Source organism: Sinohyriopsis cumingii, chromosome 3 (genome assembly GCF_028554795.1).
Source record: "Sinohyriopsis cumingii isolate HCF-2022 chromosome 3, ASM2855479v2, whole genome shotgun sequence".
Lineage (NCBI taxonomy): Eukaryota > Metazoa > Mollusca > Bivalvia > Unionida > Unionidae > Sinohyriopsis > Sinohyriopsis cumingii.
Window position 1 is genome coordinate 66,973,137 of NC_142963.1, and position 26,186 is coordinate 66,999,322.

Sequence of the window (26,186 nt, forward strand, 5' to 3'; positions counted from 1 at the left end):
GTGAATTGTTTTCAAATCTTTACATTCTTCTTTGAGCTGTGGAATAAGTTTCAGAAGTATAGCATATACTGCTGAGGCGTTGTGAAACATCACATCGGAAACTGCAACATAGCTTTGGATTGATTTGCTCATTCCGGAAGGAAAATAAACCACCATGGTATGGAGTGAAACGACAGGTGCGTTCCAATAAGCTGATTGGACTTCTTCAACTGACGAGCATTGAAAGTCGTCTGCAAAGTCCATCCATACTACTATTTCATTTTCTGGTAGATCTTCACGTAGATTTCTAAGCTCCTTATATTGATGTTGAACTCTTACAACATGGTCCCGGAACTCGGTGAGGTCTTTGTCTAACAACTTTAAAAATTCATCTTTCAGTAGCTCTTCCTCAACCTCTCTGTGGCGAAACTTATTACCTTCCTGAACTCTCTTCCAATGTTTAAAACTGATAGTAGCCACATCAGTATCTCTTATCTTTTCAATTATTGTTTCATTTGACTGGTACTGTCTTATTAGATCATCTGGGTTTTTTGGACACTGAACCCCTATATTTATGATGGCGCGCATCTTCAAAGCCATGTTCTGGTGTCTAGAACAAAGGCACGTCTTTCTACTTGCAAAATGTGCAAGAAGAATATTCTGAGGTCGAAATGAATAGAAGAGGGATTTAGATATCTTTAATCTCGGATTTTCTAACATGAACTTGAAGTACAAATTATGCATATAATCAGACAAGACATGTTTCTGTTTCAACTGTTCTTGTACTTTCTTAGTGTCTCTCTTTCCAGGTAGTATGGAACTATTGTCCTCTCTCTCTAGAAAAGCTACGACCTTTTTTCGCAAATTCATGTTTTTAGTTGAGCTTTTCCTCTTTACACATAGTTTGGCCACCTTCTGTCTACATACACCCATTGACTTCGCTAACTTTGATCCACATCTGTTCTTTCTTACTAAACCTTTCCATTGTATGCCTGATGAAAGCGTTTTCTTCTTTTTCTTTTAATTTCATCTTTTAATTCACTCAAGACTGTGTTTGTCAGTAGAAACTTGCGTCTGACCTCTATCAGTGTGCGACGAACTTTGGTGTTATTAAGAGGGAGTCTATTCAATCCTAGATTTTTCATTTCATTTTTTGTCTTAGAACGAGGAGTGATAGTAAGTTCACTTTCCTTTTCAGTGTCTGAGCTTTCTATCTCTTTTCGTGCCTGTAGTTTTCTTATCCTTTCAATCCTCTTTTGAAGTCTCTTATTAGCTCTGACAAGGTTCTGATTCTTGTGTCTTAGCTCCTCGTTGTTTCTATAGGCTTGTCTTAGTGATCTTCTGTATGTTTTTCTCAGCCCCTTTGCTCTATTAGCATTTTTCTGTTCAATTCCTGGCAGCTTTACCACCATAACATCTGCCGGACTATTCGCTGTGTTACTATCTGAGGGAATAGGCGTACTGTCCTTTTGATTCTTTTTCTTATAATGTTTTTTCACTCTTTTCAGTATTTCTGCTCTCCTTACTTTTAGCTGAGCTGGTTTAAGCATAGTTGTAGGAACATAAGAATCTCTCTTCCTCTTTGCCTCCTTTTCTACAAAATTTGCAGCATCCTTCTGTTTCTGTTTTTCTCGCCATCGGCGTTGTCTCTCAGCATCAGTCAGTGCCATTCTGAAAATTAAAAGGTACTGTTAATGAACTGCCTTAAAAAATGTTTTAAACATTTTAAAACACAGGAATTTGTGTGTACATACAATCTAAAAGGCAAACAGTGTAAGATATTATGAAAAAAATAATACATTGTAATGTTGAAGATCAAAACGCATAACTCGGGAATCATTATTAACATCCGTAACTTTTTATTAACCTCCATAACGAACCTTATGGAGTCTCTGTTTAAATGGACATTGTTTCTTGCTACATAGACATAATATTGTTTTTAAAACTCTTGGTACAAAACGAAATAGCATAAACAATTGTGCATGAATGTCACAGGTAACTTTAAAAATCGGTTTCAAATTTTATTATTTAATTTAACCTCCGTAACGTTATTTTTAAATATACGCACTTCTAAACATGTCAAAATGCACATTTACACGTGGGGAACGTTTGGTTAATCATAAAAATCACATCTAATAAGAACTTGATTGATTTGTTATTTACGGAAAATGTTTTTTCATTGTTTATTCTTTCTTTTAACCTGCGTAACAATAGTGGTGCAAAATAATACTGAATTTATTTCCCCTTTCACCGGTTTCCATTTGCAGAAAACGGAGACTTGGTAAACTGGACATATTAATGTTCTAATAAACGGTATGTGTGATCAATTTATTCTAGATGAACATCTTTTATTACAAATAGTAAATATAGATAAAAACTTACCTTGACGCTTGAATAAAAATGTATCTGTAGTTGCATTTACATGTATGACATGACGTCGTCTGCTTTAACTATATACTTCCGGCGGTGTATGAACAAAAATCACCCTGTTTTACTCATCTGTATTTTGTATGTAGAGAATCTATGAAAACTGTTACGCATGTTAATGTTATGGAGGTTAAAATTTATTTTGTATCTGATTTTTTTGCAAAATAAAGTCTCCCTGTAACACCAAAAGTAACTAATTGTATTTGTTTATTACATATGGTTTATTTAAAATTATCATTGCAATTCGCGCAAACAGTGAAAAATTAAATATTGGCGTTATGTATGTTAAAATCTTAAATGCGACAACACAACTAGCCAGCTAAATCAAATACCGAAACAAAACTTTAAAGACCTAAGAATTTTTAGGTAAAAAAAATCGTTTTTTACACCAAAATCCTCTATTAAAATGTGTTTGTCTTATATTTATTAACATCCAATGTTATATTACTGCTTAGTCTAAAAATTGTTATGGATGTTAACTATCGATATACGACATACGTATAATTAAAATTTATAAAAGGCACGAACTTCAAGAAACTTGCCATTCCTACCAATGAAAGTGGAACATATTTTGTATGAAATGAGCCCATAATATGAACGCTATTATAAGTTGTATAGTAAAAACGGACTGGTTAGTTTTGATTTACAAGAAAGCGACATTATAAAAATGGTTGTTTTGGCACTTTTTTGGAGTGATCCACATGCGAAAGAATGACTTTATATGTGTACAAGTACATCTCTTTTTAAACAAAATACTTTTTTTGTAGAAAATCTCTTAAAAAGTTGTGGGTACGACGATTTTTAGAAAGTTGCAATAACGGCGACAGTTTAAATACGAAATCGTAATCTTTATTTTGGAATCACTGTATAGCCTTTTGCACATATTTACATAGAAATTATATCCTTTGTTAAATCCACGTAAAAGGCAAATTTGTAGTTGTCATTCTTTTCCTTTCCTTGGTTAGGCATTGTAAATATCGGAAGCAGAGAACGTACTATTTACCTTCTATATACATACATGTGTAATCGTGCATATACCCCTTTGCTGACAATGGACTTGCCCAGGAACCGGAAATGACCGGCGAACTGGGTCTTTTACACTGAAAACTTCCGTTTGGTATGAAATGCGCAGACGATAACGGTGTTAGAACACCCACTCGGCCATAATCAGGTTTAAAATTATTAATTAATGAATGAACAAAGTTTTGTGCATTTTTTAAATCCTACTTATGCTTTTCGGTTTTTTTTTTTAAAAATAGGTATAGGGGTACAAACAAACGGGGAGGTGTATTCAGATTATAGATACCACCGGCAAAATAAAATCTTCAATCGTTGCTTTAAAATGTTTGACCGTTTGATTTGCCTGCGTATTTTAAAATATAATCAAATTTTGAAAAAGAAAAAGTAATGCTTGTGTTAATAGTTTGAAGGTGAACATCAACACCTAGTTATCTATATGTACAAAGACTTTTTTTTTTTTTTTTTAAAAAATGGTCATTGTCTTATTTTATTAATAATTAAATGTACAATAAGACAGCCAGGTAATCGATTGATCCATTCGTCGAGTTCAGTAACACATTACATGTATTATCCCTCTTTACTGTTCAGAAAAAATAATTTATCATTTCTGTCGCCGTAACTACCTTTTTGGAAAATTGCGACTGATGAGCCATCAAATAGATTTTAACTTTATGATGGGTTCTTTTGAATTGTATTTGTAAATTATTTTCAGCTACTTCTGCCTATATCAACAGATGATTTGAGGTGGTGGAAAAGTACTAATCTGAAATGTCGACCACTTACTCTTGTACGTTCCAACGCCGCAGGTAAGGTAGGGTATTAATAGTTACCGATTGTTTCATTCTTTCTTCATTCGTTCTTTTATGCTGTGTTATACGTTAAACACTGTGACTAGTAAATATTTTTGAATGCTATGTGTATAAATGCTGTTTAATTTAAGAATAGTGACATAACACAGGAAAAAATGTTTTGAAAAATATTCAATGAACAGCTTTATATTCAGAGAAAACGACTTGTAGAAAGGATTATAAAAGGGCTACAGACAACCTTATAAGTATTAGGAGGACACAGAGAAGAATGACGATCTAAAAATAGATTTGAAAGTGAGACGGAATAAACATACAGACCACGTGTACCAGAATCCGAGACAGAACAAATTAAATATACAGACCACATGTACCAGAATTTGACATAAAACAAATATACAGACAACATGTACCAAAATATCATCTTTAACCGGCTTCTGATTAGCATTGTTGTTGCTTTGTCAATTATTTTTTAGATCATTAACTGTCTGCTCATTTCATCAAATTATTCCGCTTCTATTTATTACGTGTTTATGTTGTTAGTGGTTCGCCACAAAAAGTTAACCATTCAAATTAGCTTTGCAGGATATAATGAAACTGTACCAGGAAGTATCACAAATCTCCTTTTCCCCGTAATGAACCAGTTATATCGCAAATTGCCTCTTGTTGGAGTCTTTCATACATTTGGTGATGACACTGACTTTTAGCCCATTGGGAATACCTCACCTCCGCTATTGTGACGATATGAGCCTCGAGTGGCTGAGTGGTCCAAAGTGCTCGTCTTAACCGATCTGTCCGCCTGGGTTGGAGTCTCATGTTTGGCTAATGTGTATGTGAGAAAGTTTGCCAGTAGCATCCGGTAGGGCTTTGGATTTTACTGGAATTTTCCCCGGATTCTTCCTCCACCAGTTATACGGCCGCCATGTATAGCCAGTTTATTGTGTGCTGAGCTCAAAAATGGCGTTAAACCTACAACATCAAATTATTTAGCACCACATTGTAACTTAACTAAGCAAAACGGAAAATGCTGTTGTAAATTATTCGTCATAAGAATAGTATTTCTAAGTAATTATCGAGTTAAGGCATACTCTTAAATTGTTCACTAGAATCAGTTCAAATGGAGTATTGTTAAATAGAAAACCTTGTGTTTCTAAAATGCTACTGAGAATGAATAGACGGAGTTATATTGTTTCTCGCAATGAGACAATTACTTTTGATGGTGCGAACAGCATAGCACGAGATCGCAGTAAGGGTACTGGAGACTTGGAGAAGGCCATCGACCACTAAAAGGTGAAAACTAACTCGTGTGCATTATGTACGACGGTAAATTTATCTAGTCGTTAATGAAAATAATTATGTGTTCAAACTTGTAAATTCTTCAGACTGTACATAAAATATGCATTTTGTGTATACTATCATTCCAACCACAATACAATGTTCATACTCTAAAAAGTAAACAAGTACCTTGAAATCAATACCCCAAAAAATGCCTAAATCGAGCTATTGTATAACCACCCAAAAAAAAAAACAAACAGAGGAAACATTGCTCTTAAAATAGACACGGGCAAAAATGTGACCTGAATCATATCAGGCTAACTTATTTATGGCCAATTTTAGTGAAACGTTTATATTTGCATGCTACATCTATTTCAACTTTTCTAATGAAGTATTTTTTTTTTTAAATTTCATAGTAAACATTGTGTGTAGTGTTATACAGGCGCAAGTTTTGGAGCCAAGTACCCTTGAGACTTCAACAATAAATTTGCCTTATCTTCCTTATTAATACGACTTTTTCAATGCAGTTGAAACTTAATTTTAACATAAGATAACTTCTGTCTGAAAATATGTTTGAAGTATACATACATTCACTAATTAAATTTTAATAGACGTTAACTAAACACTTAAAGTCAGAAAACTAGATTTTTATGTAACATTAAATTTCATATAAATTTTAAACTCAGACTGACACATTTTAAACGTGGGGTAGTGAAGCAAGATAGCTCACAGTGATTTGTGTAGCAAATTGCAGTATGCATGTTCAAATGTATATAAGCGAACATATTAAAGTAACAGTGACAAGTGCTATGTTCCACATTTTACGCGTATTAGGTACTCAGCAGTTGTTAGGATAAATAATAGCTCACTCAGATTTATCATTTTGATGGAACCAGTACCAAGTTTTATATAAAAATGCCTTTCGTTTCAATGTCAATAACCACAAAATGCGACAATATAATAGTAAAATATATATCCAGGGCGACTCTACCTTACTGAACAATGCTGCCGATTTCTCTCTTATCGAAAACATAAAATTCGCCGAAGCCACTTGGTTGCAGTGAATGATAGTCGCTTTAAACAGAGGTCATCAAAATTAATCGACATTTTATTTAACCCTGCTTGACTGATATCGATAAGCAGAATACTTATCTTCTTATTCACAATTAAAACGGTCTTCGTCTCGTAACGAAGCCAATGCACGAGCCCAAGCGATTAAATCGGGATTTACTTATCAATAAACGGGTTGGGAAAGGTCCAAAGTAAACTTCGACAAAGAAGTTACGTGTCATTTCTACCTACATCATCTACATGTACCTTTTGTCTGTAGTGATTGAACACAGTCTTCAAATGTCATGACTGTACATGATAATTATGGCCTCCTTTTGCTGATAGATATCAATAACCTCCAAGAACAACATACATTTCAGTGAAAACTCGATGATCGGTCAGCGGTTACCTTAGAATTTGCACATGCGGCAAGTTACAATGCACTCCGTTGTAAAAGATCACCTGCTGGTGTACTTTAACCAAATAATTATGATAGGTGGACAAATCTAACTGCAACATTTTTGAGAACTGTTTTTCTCACGTATCGCTCTTAGTTGTAGGTGGTAACATTCATAATATGTTTTACACATATCGATTTTCGAGTAACCCCCTCACCTTCCCTCTTGTACAGTCGAGCCTTTACTGTGTCGGATGAACGTGCGCATTCACTAAGAAATAAATGTCTGACTTTGGAATGTTGGTCAAGGAACAGATAATGTAAGTAAATAATGTTTTCTTCTTTTTAAATCACGCATTTTCTTTAAAACTCTTGGGCGACAGTGTAAAACTGTTTCCATAAAAACATTGTATTGTAGGAGGAAATTGCTGTTTTGCTCGATTTGGTCAATCGCCCCCTCCCGCCCACTTAGTTAAATATGCAGAGAAATCAGATAGAATATCTTCCGTAAAAATATGTCTTTGTCGGGTACACTTATATGTTTACAGCATGTGCACTGGACCAATCATTCTTCTGTCATAGTCAACCTTTCTCTTCAATCAACTATTTTAGTCAAATATATATGTTAACACTGTGTGCACTGGGTACACCATTCTCTAATTAGAGTGGACCTTTATTTTATCATTCTGAGAGCGGCAGTCCAACAAGGATTCACTCTTTTTGCTTCAAGAAATAAAAGCTGTCGAAAAGTACCAGTATTTCATATGTCAAATCTATCGTCCTCTAATATGTTAATCTCATTTCATGAAGGGGGCCCCGAGTGGCTGAGTGGTCTAAAGCGCTCTCCGTTACGGATCACTGCCATCTCACCTCTATCTGCGTGGGTTTGAGTCTCAGATTCAGCCTATGTGGGTATGTGAGAAAGCTTGCCAGTAGCTTCTCGGTGGTTCTTTCCGGGTTTTTTCCAGGTTCTTCCTCCACCATTAATATTGGCCGCCATGTATAGCCTATCGTGTGCTGAAAAATGGCGTTAAACCCTACAACAGCAACAACAGCAACAACAACAACAACAACATTCCATGAAGTTAATTGACTGCTAGTTACAAATCGGACACAACAATACGGTTCTCCAAGTCAATATTTTAAACATGGTACACGAGACAGTGCAGCGATTATTGATGCCTCAGACGACGATTGAGCTACAAAGCAGACATGAAATTTCGGCAACGTTGGCTTGTGATATTTACATTAAGAAAGGATTATGAATGCTGGAAATGGTCCAATAGCGAATTAAACCGTGTTTCATATCATTATCTTAAAAGGCTTTCGAGTGCAGACATTACCTTGAACATGACAATAGGCAGAGGAATGCACATAAGTCTATTCGTTAGGTCTGTACAGTAAAGCATCAAATCAGTGCCCGAGTTCTCGTTAAACTATGTTTTACTTCTATCATAAACCACGATAAAGAGAAACTCATTCTGATTCCAACTATTGACCTTCAAGTATGCAGTTTAACCTTTAAAACAGTGTTCATGTTTATCGCCATATCCTAATACATATCAAATGGGACGTTTGCTCTCCATAAACATGAGAGGAAAAAGAGCACGTAGCGAGATCACTACAAATATGAGAGGAAAAAGAGTACGAAGCGACAGGAGTTCGTACACTCGCATGCACGTGTGGGCATGCAAAAAAGTCAATGCTTTTTTCCACAAGGAGCCGGATTGTCGTTAATTATAGTTCAACACATGATTCCCTATTTTGCCGAAGAAAGTCTCCTTGGATGCCCTCAGAATTGTTTCGTTATTGAACTCAGGCGGTAACGGACTGGCAAAATGAATGGCGTATGCGTCACGTGTCCAGTCAAATGTATGATGGGAAGAGATGTTCTTGTAGTCTGGGAACCAGAGCGGGTGACACTTCAGCCGGTAGCACATAACCTGAAAGAACAGAAATATGTAAGATATACATAAATAAAACTCATCTCTAATCATTGTGTCTGTAACGATCAAGAACTTTCAACAAGTGATATTAAATACACTAGACATTCTATTGTTTTTCTTGTGAAATGTCATAGTTGATAGAGGCTAGATAGCCCCAAGAAAATCACAGTAGATGGGCAATTCGCTTGCAAATAAAAGAGTCGAGAATCGAACGCAACACTTACGAGATTCTCAGCAAGAAAGCTTCACGGACCCTTAGATTATAATATTTAATTTTCAGATATAAATCCTCTCAATTTTTTAATTTTTTTTTTTGGGGGGGGTCACTTCCTCTTTTCTATGCAATGTTTCACACTTGATACTTAGCTATAAATAACATTGTGTTTATCAGTAAATCCAGGTTAACAGCTACTTTTTCTCTTTGGACGTACGATGACGTATTACTGAAATTAAAAACTGGTTGAGAACTTGTTTTAAGTATAGCTTTTAGATAAGTTTAATACAACAAACGAACTTAAAAGCGGACAGCGAACTGAAGAACAGAATGACATAGAAGCAAGTGGAAAGTGATGTCTGGAAAAACTTTTAAATATTGACTTTAAAATTCTGACAGTTTTAACGCTAAAGCATGGACAAGGTCGATATATACTAATTAAGATATCAGGAAAATGATGGTGATTCAAGTTTAATAATAATATACACAGAAAGTGATTAAAATAAACATTATGGGAGCAGGTCTTAAACCCAATAAAAACTCATTAAAATTTATGCTATTAAAGTTGAACTGCAGTTAACTGATAAATAGAATTACATCGGTTTCTTTGTTGGCGTGTAAAGAGCATATAACACCCTTTACCAATAGTTTTGCACATTAGAAAGTATGGCCCTCATAACAAAACAAAAAAATAGTATGACTCGAATTCAAACGTAGCGTAGTAAATATCATGGCATGTTCTGTCATCAAGTCACCACTGATTATAAATCAAATGTGTTGAAATTTAAGCATTATTCTAAATTTGTTATTAAGTTTTTATTCATCATTACCATGCCAATTGTTTCCCGTGAGACGGTAGTTCTCATTGTGGTTTTCCCGGGTTTTTCCTCTACCAGTTATACTGGCCGCTATATATAACCTATCGAGTACTGAAGAATGGCGTAAAACCCATAACTTCCTGTAGGAGCGATAAGATTCAGCCTAAGAATTTTCTTATGCAAAAGAGAGGGATATGACCTTTAAATAGCGTTAAATACACGTTGATTTATTTTTTTATTCGCATTGTCTTGATAAAAATTCAAATCAATGGATGTATAATGCATTTTGTGCCTTTGGAGACTAATGCTGGCAGAATGACTAAACACATGGACGTCATTTGGGGGTGACAGGATGGCGGAGAGGGGCCGTAAAATGTGCTGTAAAATGTAAAATTGCTGTTGCCTATATACGAAAACGATCCCGTCAAGTTTTGCCCCCCCCCCCCCCCCATCAAGTTTTGCCACCACCACCCCGAAAAAAGTTGAAATAACGTCCTGATTAAACATGTAAATTATTCACCAGACTGCAGATATATTCATGTGCTGTCTATATTTCTAATGCACATACGTTATTATCGTGACTCGTCAGTACAAAATAAGATCGATGTAGATTATATGGAAAACACATGCACCGGAGTTTATCTTGTCATGATCTCCAGGTATCGGGCTGGCTTATTGGTTAGCGTGCCGGACTCGGACTGAAACGGTGCAGTTTCGAACCGAAACATCCCATATGATCAGTCCAGGTCACCTACAGTGTCTTGTCCTTGGCTCTTGACCCTAACTGCCTAAATAACTCTTTGAGTTGCCATGCCGTAAAACACCAAACCATAATCACTATCAAGCCTTTTGTGGTACACTAACATACATTTGCTAGCCACAAGAACTACTAATTTTAGACTCTTTTTACGAATCAACAATGGTCAGCCTTCATTTACGGTTTGTTATCACTTAACTTGTTTGTTCGTAGGTGAACCAAATAACATTGGTACACACAAGACTTTGCCTAATCAGTAGCTTCTTGAGGAATCGCTACATACAATACAGTGTGCTTCTGCAAGCATAATTTACAACAAACTTTGAAGAAGAAATAAATCCAACTCGGTAATAATTCTGACACCTAGACCCAAAATGGATAAGAAGATTATTGTATCCTAATATTTCAGTTCCTTCCTACAGAGGATCACATGGTGCATGTCAACAGTTTCTTGTTTATTTTCAACGCGACATCAAATACTTACAACAGAGAAAGAGGTAAATAAAAGTGCATGATGCGTCAGACTGACATACATCGAGAATAATATAATGGCTTTCTCTGGGAGTTTATGGCAGATTATAACAACAGGAAACTGTACTTTCGGGGAAGCTGCGTCTACATGTTTAAAATAAGTATTTCATTAATATTAAATATTAGAGATCAGTACAAAAATGAGGTCAGAAACCAAACCGCAAGAAATTCAAATCCTCCGTCTGTCTTTCTTAGTGTCTCTCTATCTTATATCATATTAATGTAATATACATAGAGGCTATAATGCTTTAATACGATGGATTGGGATGGTAGTTTTCCTCAGTTCAGGAATTAAACATGATGTTTATGACAATGACGTCCACTGATGGCGTATATCTGTGCACCAGGTCCGACTAGAGGCTGTTCAACCTGGCACAACTGCGATCGAAGACCAAAGTGAGGTCGTTGCTCATCAAGGAGATGCTCTTTGCGAATGACGAGGCTCTTGTGACCGACACCGAAGATGCCCTTGAGAGACTGGGAGACCGTATTGCTGATGCCTGCAAGCAGTTCGGGCTCACCATCAGTCTGAACAAGACCAACGTCAGCGTGCAAGATGCCACCACTGCCACTTCTATCAAAATCGACGGTGTCAAACTGAAAGCAGTCAACAATTTTACTTACTTGGGGTCAACCATCAGCAACACTGGAACTGGACGGAAGGCTTGGAAAGGCTAACACCATCATGACACGACTAACGAAGAGGGTGTGGGGTTCCAATGCGCTGACAGAGCACACCAAGATCCAAGTCTCCGGGGCTTGCGTTCTCAGCACACTTCTATATGGAAGTGAGACCTGGAGCACCTATCTCAACTCCTTCCATATACGGTGCCTAAAACGCATCCTGAACATCAGCTGGCAAGACCACGTCACATACAGCGAGATCATGCAGCGTGCAAATATCCGCAGCATGTACTCCCTGCAGAGCGAACGCCGCCTTCGATGGCTGGGACACGTCCAACGCATAGAGGATGAGAGACTGCCAAAGGACATCTTATATGGATAGATGTTAGAAGAGTCGGCCGCACCTCACTCCATTTCCAAGATGAGTGCAAAAGGGAAATAAAGGCATGCGACATTTCACCCGACGGCTGGGAAGTGCAGGCCGAGGACCGAGGCACGTGGAGACAGACGGTCCGTAAGGGCATAGCAGTCGCTGATATGATTAGAGGACAGCTGGCGGAAGAGTAACGTGAAAGAAAAAGAGCGCGGCAGCAACCACAGCAACTGAGATTTCCCAGTGCGTCTGCACCAACTGCAACAGGGACTGTTACTCGCGCATAGGCCTGCACAACCACAGCAGACGTTGCCAAAACACCCAGAGACAGACGACACACCAAGGGCGCTACTCGCATGGTCTCTCGAGAATGAGCCGCCAATGATGATGATGATTACGATATATATATATATATATATATATATATATATATATATATATATATATATATATATATATATATATATATATATATATATATATATCCCCTGAAATCTGTTTTAATTTCACTTAATAATTGTAAACGCTGACATCTTTGATAAAAGGATGAGTAAGTTTTGAACATTTAACATTGTAGTCTTAAATCTGTTTTAATTTCACTTAATAATTGTAAACGCTGGCATCTTTGATACAAGGATGAGTAAGTTTTGAACATTTAACATTGTAGTCTTCATTTTTATGCTAGAGAACATATTTTCAATGTTGTCAACGTTCATTGGTACTTGTTTACTGTTCATCAATGCTAGCAGTCTTGGTTATGACTTTAGGGGCTTTGATGTTTGAAGGACACGTCAAGATACACAATCACTGGTCGTATATTATATGTTCTTCACAATCCGACCTGTTCAGTGTCTCGGACAAGCAATGATTGGTCAGAATTGAGTCACATGACAATTTCTGAAGAGTATAAATAGGAGCGAAATTTGAAGATCGGCAGATGACGGTCGACTTCCAGAGCGATCAAAAATACAGTTTTTTGAGGTAGCTATAATTAAAAATTTTGTGAAACATTAAAAAGTTCATCGATAATTATAAAAATAAGACAAGTCAATGAATTCAATTTTTCCATTATCATGAATTTTAATTTCTCCATTATCAAATCTTTTCCAAACTTTAAAAGCATAAACATTGTAGAAAAACTAGTAAAAAATATAAGTAGAAGTTTTGTAGTTGAGTAATTTAGAACAGAACAATTAAGAAAATGTTTCTTCGTAAAAACAGTTGTGGACTGAAATCATCTGAGTAACAGTGTTGTGTGCGCGCAATCAGTGGTGAGCTTCAAGACAGCTCTTGAACGAAAAAACTAACTTCTAGTTGGCTCTTTCTTCCTGTGCAAATTTATGCCGTAACTGGCCATGCAGTGTACATATTCAGATTTATGCCGTAACTGGTGCTGCACTGTACACATTCAGATTCCGGTGCAAATGTATGCCTTAACTGGCCCTGCACTGTACACATTCAGATTCAGGTGCAAATGTATGCCGTAACTGGTCCTGCACTGTACACATTCAGATTCCGGTGCAAATTTATGCCGTAACTGGCCTTGCACTGTACACATTCAGATTCAGATTCTGTGTGTCATCCATTTATTGTTGAATAATAACGTTACGGTTATGAAGGCCATCATATAATAGCATTTGTGTATTACATATATTACACGTAATCAAATACATATATTCAAGTTTTAGTCGTATTGTCCTTTTATTAAGCATCGCCCCACAATTTGAAACAGATAAAAATAAAGAGGTCATAAAATTAAGTATTTCTTTAAACTTATTACATGTACATAAGCACATACTCCCACAGTTTGTTACATTATATTGAACTTGGATCATGTACAGCGTTTGCAAATATATATATTTTATATTTCAGTGTCTCATTCCTGACGTATACTATTTATGAATCTTTCAACTTTTGATGTTACATTATTTTCATGTATCCGTCAACAATGTTCATGAAAAAGCAAACGAAAATCCATATTTTAGATAATAATAATAATAATAATAATAATAATAATAAATAAATAAATAAATAAATAATGATGATGATGATGATGATGATTGAATGTAAATGTATGTTTTCCAAAATTTTATGGATTAGAATGTCGACAGTATTTGGAGAATCAGCAAGCAAAAGCTCTATTCCATAAAGTCGAGATTGGTCACGACATGGAAGGGATATTAGAGGAACGTGTGTGAGCTTCGATATTTCTAGAAGATATCTTCAGTTAGACAAATTAGGACACCTTTAATTTCTACGTACCTATTTTGTTTATATCCATGACCATCGTTGGTAAACGCTCTTTCCTTTTCTTGTTCTTTATGCATGGTGTGCACAAGTCTTCTTTCAGTAAAACCTTCTCAGCCTCTTAGTATCACATATGTTTGATTATGTAGCATTATGCAATTCTCCCTAATAAACTCCTTGAATGACCTGACTAACCTGTGTTAGCTTACAGACAGGGGCTATTTTCTTCAAGACCCAGTGAAGCATTCTACAAGAACAGCAACAGTAACAGCTACTCCTGCTATCATTACTACTACTTTGATGATACAATTAGTGCTCCTAGTGACATGCTGTATAATAATAATAATAATAATAATAATATAAATATCAATAATAATAATAATTGCAATTTGTCTGACTGTGGTTTATAACTGAAATGAAAACTTCCTGATAGTCGTATCTCAGATTTGTTAATTGTCTAATTTATTCATCTTACGAAACGACTTTCATAACGACTGATGATCAAATACTTTCATTATTGTTTTATTCTGCATGAGAGTGTGACCCTGTCATGACCAGAAGATATGCATATGAGAATTATCATTAAAATTCGATTTTTGTTCCGAACTTATGTAAAAAGCTAGTTCTTTCAGTGAAAATATTAATGACAAGAGTTGGACTGAAAAATTAAAATCCATTGTTATATATTTATTGTAGTTACTATTTGCGTCTGTTTAACCTTTTGTACCTGTGTGACATTGTCTTCACTGGCTAACATAAAATAAATCATAATTGCACGTCATGGATGCTTACATGCATTATTATATTAGAATAATTACAATTTTACTCTTCAAGAGATCAATTACTTAATCGATTATTTTAACTCTACATTAATATACAACACTGGTCCATCACTACCTATTTTGAAAACGAAAAGCATTGAGGATATGAAAATACACAAGTCATTTCATTCATCAGTTTATAATTTCTAACCTGATTGTTGCAAAGGGGGGCCTCTGACAGTGTCATCTACTTTGCGTTTCAATCCAAACAGGAGGTTCTACTCTAAGACGAACGCCATATTCGCGTGGGCGAATCTGTGTAGCTTTCAGACAATGAGATTGATGAAGTTGGTCGTCTTCGATACGCTCCGAATAATTGGGAGTTACATCCCTTTTAACGCTTGCCCTTTTTATTTTGTTCATTTGTTTCTACAAATATTAAAACTAAACAGTGCAAATATTTGATGCAAACGACAGTTTTCTTTTTATTTTTTCTCTTGTATGTTTTTGTTTGTATTTTTTTTAGTTTCTAGGTATATGTAGTGCAAAGTACATGTACCTCACCCCTTCACTGAAAACGGACTTTTCAAGGAACCGGGAAAGGACATTTAGATGGACTAAAATGCAAACAAGATGACAGTGGTAGAGATCCTCGAGTGATAATAGAATAGAAATTATACATTGATGAATGAAGTTTTGATCATTTTTTATATCGTTGATGTACAAGATGCCAGGAGGCTAGGCAAATAATATAGATTACTCTGCCCTTATCTTGTTTCCCGGAGTTGGTGAGTTTGGCGTGTTTTTTTAATTTAATTTGTTAGAGGAAATTCTAGACCGTCCTCTTAATTGGATTTAGTTACTTGCATGTGGGTGTTTCTGGGATGTTACTTCCTTTGTTGGACTGTCTTTCTCATACTGAAAAAGATATATTGTAATAACTATGTATATTTAATTCAATTGTTTATTAGGTTTTTTAAAACTTTTATTTTATTTCACTACATACTATTGTAATGTAACATTATATGTTGGACTTGACCTTGTCCAAAATTGAGTTCATTTCTGCTTGACCCAAATTGACTTTATTTTATTTTATTTTATTTTATTCATTGTAAACAACTAATACATAGCTAAATTAATTTCTATATGAATGGGTTTGAAATCAGTATCATTAGTAATAGAAGAACTAAATATGTTTATCTGGGTCTAGGCTTTGGAATTTCCTAAGTGATTTTTACATAATCCATGTTATTGTTTTGTAAACATCGGGATCATTCCAGAAGGTTATTTTCTATTAGGTAATGTTTTATAGAAAATGCTAATTGTGACCTGAGGTCAAATATATATATATATATATATATATATATATATATATATATATATATATATATATATATATATATATATATATATATATATATATATATATATATATATATATATATATATATATATATATATATATATATATATATATATATTGTTACGTGTATCTGATTTAAGTCATATTTATTTTAATTTAATTGTCAGTTTTAAATTTGTTATTCTAATATATGCTATTATAATGTAAATTTATTCACTAGAGGTGATACTTTTTCAGAAAATTGTTTGACCTTGACTGTTAGTTTTAAACACCAGGTGTTGATCTAAATTCTGACCTTGTTTCATAGCTTGTCGCTACCTTTGTAAACAAGTTCTATTTTATTTTAAAATGATTGGTTATTTCCAAGGTCATGATGGGCCTACATGATTTAAGATGTAAACAAATTTTTTATTTTTTATTTCTTGGAGTAAAATGATTGGTTGTCGTCAGGGTAATTTTTTGGTGTACATTGACATGGAACGATCACGTGACCCCCCCCCCCCTTTCGATTTCGCAATTCCGGTTTTTCCATAACTACGCATTTGTTAGTTTTAATAGAGACGTGTAGAGAGAGATTTCTCAGTTTTGGGCTTTTTATACTGACGTGAAGTTATTTTGTTGTAGCCAAATCTTGAGCTATAATTTTCTTTAGGTCAGTTGGATTTCAAAAGGATTAATACTTTATTCTCTGGAAATATTTTGAGGAGTGCTCACACAGAAATTTTGGAAAGACATTGCATACAACTTTAATTTGGATTTTCAACACCGGAGCGTCATTATTTGTATTTCTACAAGGAACTGTAGATAAGCACAGTGCTGACTACAGCATACCTCATCGTCATCCATCTTGGATTTTCCATCAGGATTCGATCTTGAAATTATTAGAACATTTATTACTAGGACTTTTGCAATTTAATTCGTGAATTATTCTTAGATTATTTTTTGCTTTGAATCTTGAAACCGTAAGTTCTTCTCCTTTCTTTTCATTTTTACAGAATTTTTCCAGGGAAATACATTATTTGTTAAATTTTAAAAAAGCTTGCTGTTCTCACTCTTTCTGTATTACTGTTTTTTCGAGCCTAAACACATAACAATATATATAGTGTAAATGAAAGATTTTATCAGTTGTTTTAAACGCCTTGAATTCGTTGTGACCAGTAGTTTTGGGCTGATTTTTGTTTCTTCAATTTATTGAATTCAAGTAATTGTTTTCTCTGGATAGAGACGTTCCCTGGAATTTATAGTTCATTAATACCTGGAAGTATATGTTTGTGATTCAACAAAAGACTGTTGGCACATCAACACAATAGGAGCTATAACAGACATGTACTCGTCTGCAGTTTTTTTATTTATTCTGGACATTTACTGAATTTTAGCAGGACTTTAAATTACTAGGACTTGTGTCTATAATTCTTGGATTATTTTGGGATTTAATTCCCAATACCATTGGTTATTTTTTCCTTCTCATTTTCACTTTGTAAATCACGGGAAATAAATTATTTGCTACATTTGTCAAAGTTTGTTGTCTTTCGCTGTTTGCTGTTACATATGTTAAGAGCATCGATTCGTAACAGTATACTGTACCCGCCTTACACCACGTAAATTGAATCGAGTAGCCTACAATTGTAAAATAGCGCATCTGGACTCGCGTCACAGTTATTACTTCCGATTGAGTACCCACAAATGTAGTCCCGATCTATTTTCAAAGCATTTGTTCCTCTCTCGTTCTGTTGGTGTTATAATAGTTAGATTTTGGCATTCTTGGTATTGATTTAAATGTAATTGTTTATTATTTAGAATTTCAGTATTAGTAGTGCTTGTTCGCGTGTATTTCGGCGACAGCGCACAGTGAGTAAGGAAGCATTTAACAACCTTATCACATTTAGTGTTGAAATATGCTGAATTCGGAAATCTGATGTCAGATCCAACATGTCCTAGTCACCAAGGATATATTTCATAATTAATAGATATACTTGTATTTCAGCTTTACCTCTTTTCATTATTCATTATTAGTCATTCTTATGTACATTTGCTGAGCTCTTCCAATTTGCTTTAATTTAAAATAATTTTCCTTATGGAATATGTACAATCTTGCAAGGCAACGTGAGCAATAATTACCTGGCCTTTCTGTGATTACAAATTATTTGCAACAAATCTAAATTCTTAATTCCTTCTTTTCCATACCTTTCATGGATATTTAAGCTCAGTTACAGCTTTGTTACCTACATTGCCCTTGTGTCCTCTCTTGGTACGTTTTTAAGGTATCTTTTAATATTGATGTTACATTTTAATATCTTTAAATAACACCATTCAGGTACGCTATACAATGCATGCATTAAATTCTACTCCTACAGTCTATTTCGTCATTATTTCATTCAAAGGCACGCTGTGAAAATATCTCGAACCAGGGGCGGTTAGTGGGTTGTGGGTGGACGGGTGGGCACAGCCTCCGCCCACACCAAAACACCTCTTAAAACTGAAAGCGAAATAAAGTTTCCTATAGTACATTTTCTTTTCTACAGTTTCGTAGTGTGGTAAAATAGGTATGCTATGAAAACTCTTAAAATGCAAGAACTTTTGAGGGCTCCATCCGTGAGTTTGGTGCCACAGACCCCTCATATACTTGTCTGCCTTCCCCCACCTCCATCCTTATCTCACCAAAACGTATTTCTGGATCGGCCGCTTTGAGGCCCGCTTAGCAAGTATTTGGTATTTTTCCTATTTCGGTGCTTACAATATTATCTTTATGTAATGAGCGAATTCTGCCAAATATCTCGAGGTAAATACTTGAGACATTAGCTGTTTTATGTCAAGTTTGATTCCTATTTCACGAAGTGATAGGAGGCTGAGGTAGTTGGGGGCGGACGGGCGGTAGCATGATATAAAGTACAAAGTGAATGATACCAGTTCTTTCAAAGGCCCTGCATTTTATCAAAATATTTTATCTGATCAACATTGACGGAATCAATACCATCTGAGCCACGCTAAAACAAATTTAGTGCAATGATTAACTATCCTCCAGATTGGATTGGTAGAGTAGTAATTATTTGATGGACTGCGTAAAATATTGATAGTGAGTTTCTCTAGAGTCGTATAACAGATTATTATTCATCATCAACGTTGACTTATTTGTTGCATAAATGAACTGGCAAATTTCTGTCGGAAATGAAGACCCATCTTATACACAAACAAAATAAATGTTTTGAAGGGGAAAAATAAAACGAGCAATGGCCCGTACACATGATTCAGATTTAATTCTGAGAAAGGAATATTTAAAAGTTGCCAATGCCTATAAGTTAAATTAGGTTCAAGGTTAGTAATTCCAAATAATTATTACATTATTATTAATGACTACTATAGTATGATGTTGTATAACATAGTTTGACGGATGGAGTGTATAAATCTAATACATGTTATGGAAGCTACGTTAAAAATCAGTGTAAAAGCTGTCATAAACCATCTTGCAAAGACTCCACGCATTTCAATCGAAGCAATAATCCGGAGAAATATTGTGCTACTATAACAAAATTAAAATATAATTCATTGGTAAGAGAATTGGTATAGCAAAGTATAACGCCCATTATATAAACAATTTGACCCTAATGAACTACGTCTAATACATTTCAAACGTCAGGATATTAGAAGGACAACCTAACAATCTTTCTAAATGCAAAGAACAAGCCCAGAGTGTTTATAATATCAACTTTAAAAATATTTATGATCATTTTCTGAGATGATGACAACATTACATTTATTTTCTTCTTTAAAAAAAACAACACCAGCAGCATGAATCTAATCATATCATAATTTGATTAAATATAGCAAATATTGGGATGGTGCTTTTCAAACAAAAACAACAAAAGGAACATCACTGACGTCAATGGTACGTTAATAACATTATTTGGTTGCGCAAACATACGTTTGCTGCTAAATAAATGAAGTTCAAGCCGAAAGTCAACAGCCGAGGTCACTTTTCGTTCAGAGAGGACCATTAAGAGAGAGAGAGGGGGGAATATTGCAGTATTTGTAACACATGTTTGACGTTGATTTCGATTTCACAACAGTCGTTTCATGTCATCTGTGCTTATTTTGCGTTCCTTGCGCAAAGCTAGTCATAATCAAGACATGGTTTTGTATGTATTTACCATTTAAAAAGGCTCACGTAAAGAAGACTACGATACTATTTTCGTTTACATAGACTTAAATATTCGTTTCAAAAGTATTTGTTTCAGTTGTTCTTTTTGTTGATGACATGGATCAAGAGAGAGAGGGGGGAATATTGCAGTATTCGTAACACATGTTTGACGTTGATTTCGATTTCACAACAGTCGTTTCATATCATCTGTGCTTATTTTCCGTTCCTTGCGCAAAGCGAGTCATAATCAAGACATGGTTTTGTATGTATTTACCATTTAAAAAGGCTCACGTAAAGGAGACTACGGTATTATTTTCGTTTACATAGACTTAAATATTCGTTTCAAAAGTATTTGTTTCAGTTATTCTTTTTGTTGATGGCATGGATCAAATTTTGACATCATCGTTGGTAAGTTAGTTTTCTTGTCAAACGTTTAGATTATATTATTATTGTTGTAAACAAACAAATAATCAAGGGAGAACACATGCATTGCTTATCATCCATAATACACGGTTTTATGGTATTGTCATTCCATACAAAAACAATTTTAATATATGTATATCATTTCAAAATCTTTCTGAATTTCAGTCACTTGCAATTGGAAAGTTAATTATCAACATCATATGTGAAAAAGTTTCACGTGCAACAATAATAGGTTTAGATGACATTCGGACTGAAAATGTCAGACGCATTGGTTTTTTTCTAGACAGCGTGTGAATTTGTCGGTGTCATTATTAATTACTATGAAAGTGCCAGAAGCCTTCAGAAACAAACCAACAGCAAAAAATAACTGTAGAATCTCCTGAAGGTAAATGAAGAACAAAACGACTGCTCTCCGCTACTGTATATTCTCATTGGACTTGTCAAAGGTAACGCGTGGAAATAAACATGAATATGAAAAAGATCAACTTTCAGCGCCTTGTCAAGCTCCACTGTATAGGAGGACAGAAAGTGAGTTTGACGAGTTAAACGTATTGATAATTGACTTTCATAAGAAATAAATACATGTAACTAATTTTAAGACAGTCACGTAATCGAAAATATGGTCTCGGTAATAGAGCTAAATTGCAATCAAATGAAAAAGGGAAATATGCAAGCAAGCAATGAAAGGAAACGAGTTACGTACAGTCGTAGAATTTCATTCAAAGGAACTTGAAGAAATATGGATATCCTCTGAGAAAGAGATTAACTAACTGACAAAACTTGAGACTAAAAAGAGATATAAACATATAAGAAGTTACGGTAAAACCCGCCCATATACTGATGTAAGTATCTCAGAAGAAGACAAAGAGAAAGCCAAACACTCTCACACTTAAAGGTATGGAAGTTAATCGAAGAAGACATGGGCTTTCCAGAATCCATTAATAATTATGTAGTAATTCAAAAATGCCCATAGAATGCAAAGATCACTAGAGAAGACTTTAGTGTGGAGATACTTATCTAGATCATGTGACCAAAAGTTACGTCATGAAAAGTAATTACTTTAAAAACTGAAAAGAAATTATAGTAACCTGGCCAAAAGAGCATGTAGTTTGTTTAAACATAAAAGATGGAGAACATCGATAAAGAGAGACACATCGAGTATTTAACAAGTGTTCTATATATATATTTTTCTAGATATCTGAGTACAAACTCAGAATCTGAAATTATACTTTGGGAACTACTAACAATTTTCAGTGTGCAATTTGCGATCGCAGCTGGCCCACAAGCTAGGTGGGCCCGCAAATAAACAAATCTGTATTTTTCTATGAAAGTTTCACAGAATTTCTTCAGTTTTATATATATATTTCTTCAGTGATATAGAAATTAGATTTAGGTGGCATATTGTCCTCATTTCGCACCGGGCCCGCATAGACCTAAAATCGCAGCAGAATATATATGAGTATACTATTTTAATATAATATTGTAGAACGAGAGAGAGAGAGATGTTATTATTGCAAGAGATAATAACTGCTAAATTTAATAACACACAGAGGCCATATCGCAAAGTGTGGAATAGTTTATTACAGCTATTTGGCTAAGTGATATATTTACTATTAAATCAATTGTTGACAGAATTAACCTGGTGTATGTATTTTAATTTTTGTAAATTTTACCTTAAATCTTGCATTAAATTTATAGTGTTTATGTCAACTATATGAAAGATAATAATGTTTTTGCATTCAAATGGGTGAGAAAAGTTATCAGTTAAAAATAAATTTAGGCCCACATCATATCCCATTACTTAAAACAGGACAAGTTGTGTAGCTCCTGATTTTGTATGGTAAATATCCGCTTTGTGAAATTCACAGTTGATTAGTTCTAAGCTGCGTCGATGTAATGTTTACAATGTTACTCTGATCGTATCGTATGAAACGTGAGGTTTAGATATCTGAAATTAGAATTATCAGTATGATGTAAATAAAATAAAAGCACATTCTCAATAGTCTGACCTATGTTAATCGTTTGAAAATAGAAAAGAGTTTTGAAATATGGCCAACTTCTACGAGTAAAGTACATATCGTGCTCTTGCGACCTTTGAAGGCAAATATTGAAACTAATTTGTCCTGTGGTTTCTCTATGGTCTCGATTAATCAATCATTTTGTAAAGAAAGATATAGCTAAGATGGACATTTACCCAAATATAGTAATTAATTTACATACCTGGAGGCGTGGCTCTATCTGTACCAACTCTGGGACTTCTTCGTATAACTTGTAGACCCATTTAACAGATTGGTACGTTATGTGATCGCCTCTATAATACTTGAACGATTGCTCCAGGCGTTTGAGAAAACTCGCTCCAGGTGTGGCAATTACGATGCCCAAATTTACTGAGTCCGGAAAAGGATACCTGTCCGAATGATCAAATGCAACAATGAATTCGTACCCAGATGTCAGCAAATTGTCGATTGGTTTGAGCCAATATGCGTCCCAATCTACGTAAATTCCACCATATCGATACAAAATGTCTGTACGTACGACGTCGCTTTCATGCTGTACACTTGTAATACGTTTACCAAACACAAAATGAGTAGGTCCGTATTCAACAAAGACAACTCCGTTTACGGACATAATTTTATCCCAGAATATTCCGCGAGGTTGGATGTCACCATGAATGTATATACCATGAGGCATGATGATTTTTACAGTGCTTAGAAAACTTAGATACATTGGGAATGTTATCTCATCGCCTCCTAGCCAAATGTAATGCACGATTTTGGGAATGGGATCATTCTTCAATTTCTTTGGCCGTAAAAGTTCTTTGGTGCCATAAACCAGATTTCTGATGATACTCCCAAACTCGTTGTCCAGGTTAAAAATGTCCTTTGGGTATAGTTCAAAACTTAGATGTAAACAGACTGGTGTAGGTGTGTTCACTGAAAGGTTGCTGTCTACGGTATCACATTGAGACAGATTCGATAGGTCCAACTTCTTTGTTTGAAAGTTTGGTTGCTGAATTTTCTTAAAAATGTTGCTTCCAGATGGAGCAGCAATGAATGCTACCTTTGATGGAACGCTATCAGTATAACCAACATGAATATTGTCTTTATATAAATATTCCAAGACGGGTGCTAGAAATACTGTTTCTGAAGTAGCAATTATGCCTCCATAAAGAAACAATGATCCGGTGCCTAATCTTAAGCATGAAGTTTCCTCAAGACTAGTGTCATTATGCCAAACGTGCTCTATGTTTGGGATGAAATCATTTGCTCTTTTGAACCAGGTATTGTACCCGTACCTATCAGATGTCATGGAACACTGTATGTGCATTATAATTCTAAATGGGCGTAAGACCTTCCAGACACTGAATAAGCTAATATAGTGTTTAAACTTAAATATTTTCTCACAAAATACAACATGAACAATATTTGGAATCTTCAGTGATCTCAATTTCTCAAGTTCCGGTTTATTGATTACTTCATGATTGTATATATGTTCACTTCCAATCCTTAAAAGAATCGTCGAATCCATTAGAGACTCTTTACTGTTATTGAACACTGAATTATAAGACGGTTTGTTCCATAAAGGTTCTGCTACGTTATGTTGATAATCCAGCGAAATAAAAATACATATTTGTAAAACAATACAAAATGCAAAAGCGATTATATTTAACGAATATTTTCGAAGTCTGTGTATTCTCTTGACACAAACATCTTGGAAGTACGCCATCACAACTATGTCTAGAATTCTGAGTATTAATACCTTGCATCCATAGAAAATAGACGTAAAACAGATTCGCTTAGAATTAGCGAAGTTACGGCGCATGCATTCATTTACTGCACCAAGACATCTGTGACTAAATGAATGATGTTCAGCATGGAATTTGATTCAATTTGATCAAGCAATCAATAGATACGGATGTTTCTGGTTGGAATTCGAATCGCGCGCTTTAAGCATCTTGTCTAACTGATTCCAGCTTAGTAATGCTGCCGTCTCATATTTTTTTAAACTGTTGTAGCCGGAACGATGTGCATAAATAAAAAAACTGCTGCGAACAATACATAGAATTCAGCGGAGACTAGAAACTGAAACGAATCCAATCAGAGACACTAAATATATATGTTCTGTATTAGGGAATTTGTTTTCATTGAAAGCCATCAATTATTAAGAACATAATTTCCGCAGGCACCAGATGAGGAGGTATTCGATTTTCATCGGCTACAGAGGCTTCCATAGAAATCGAACCTACTTCATGCCCTGTAAGAGGTGAATGAAATAAACACAGCTATGTATACATACACCCATCGATATGTAATGAGTATTTAAAATGGGGTTTTTCTTAGTAATATTAATAAGAACATTATACATGATAAATGATAAATGATAGATAGAAAGTATGAGTGCATGAAACGACGAAACAGACACCAATCCGGTCCGGAAGTAACAGCAAACGTGATGGCAAAATGACAATAATAATAATTGGCAAATTAGTTAAATAATGCAACTGTATTGTTAGGCCTCTATGGTCTTAAACTAAGTAACAGAAAAGAGCGAAAATCAATAAGTTTTGTACAATTAAAATATTAATTTCTTTCCTATGAAATATTGAAAAGAATTTACAGTATTGAGAATTAATCCCAACTAGTCATATTGATTCTATCACAAGTCCAAATGTATCGAGTTCCAAAAAGAATTCCTGCAGTGTTCCAAATAAATTCAACTATTGAATGTGCTGATGTGCCTGTAGTCTTGAATATGCTAATGTGCCAATCACCAGGAATGTGGTTATGTGTTAAAAGCCTTGATGTAGCACAATAGTATAATCGAAAAGGTCATTCACTGAAATCACATTAATTAGAAAATAATAATTTAGTTTTAAAAAATATGAATACGTACTTTGTGCTTCCATTGAATAATTTAAATAAATAAATCCACCCAAATAAAAAACTGAACACAACAAGAAGACTGATTCCACTTCGAATGCGAAGGTAGGAATGAAAATTTGTGAAGTAAACAACCTTTATATAGAAAGCAAAGACACAC

The 26,186-nt window shown here is 34.8% G+C and overlaps 1 protein-coding gene across 1 annotated transcript; it reads right to left on the bottom strand.

The window, feature by feature from the left end:
• Positions 1-8,085: 8,085 nt before the first annotated feature.
• Positions 8,086-24,674, bottom strand: LOC149803020 (uncharacterized). Its single transcript, XM_089953874.1, has 2 exons — positions 23,367-24,674; positions 8,086-8,897 (listed from the first exon to the last, which is right to left on the bottom strand). The coding sequence occupies exons 1-2, from the start codon at positions 24,672-24,674 to the stop codon at positions 8,688-8,690; spliced, it is 1,518 nt and encodes a 505-aa protein (XP_089810000.1). The 3' UTR covers positions 8,086-8,687.
• Between the last annotated feature and the right edge of the window lie 1,512 nt (positions 24,675-26,186).

Coding starts and splice junctions, on each gene's coding strand:
- LOC149803020 (XM_089953874.1), bottom strand. CDS start 24,674: ATGGATTCGACGATTCTTTTAAGGATTGGAAGTGAACATATATACAAT. Junction 8,898..23,366: donor AGATAGAGCCACGCCTCCAG/GTATGTAAATTA, acceptor CTGTTCTTTCAG/GTTATGTGCTACCGGCTGAA.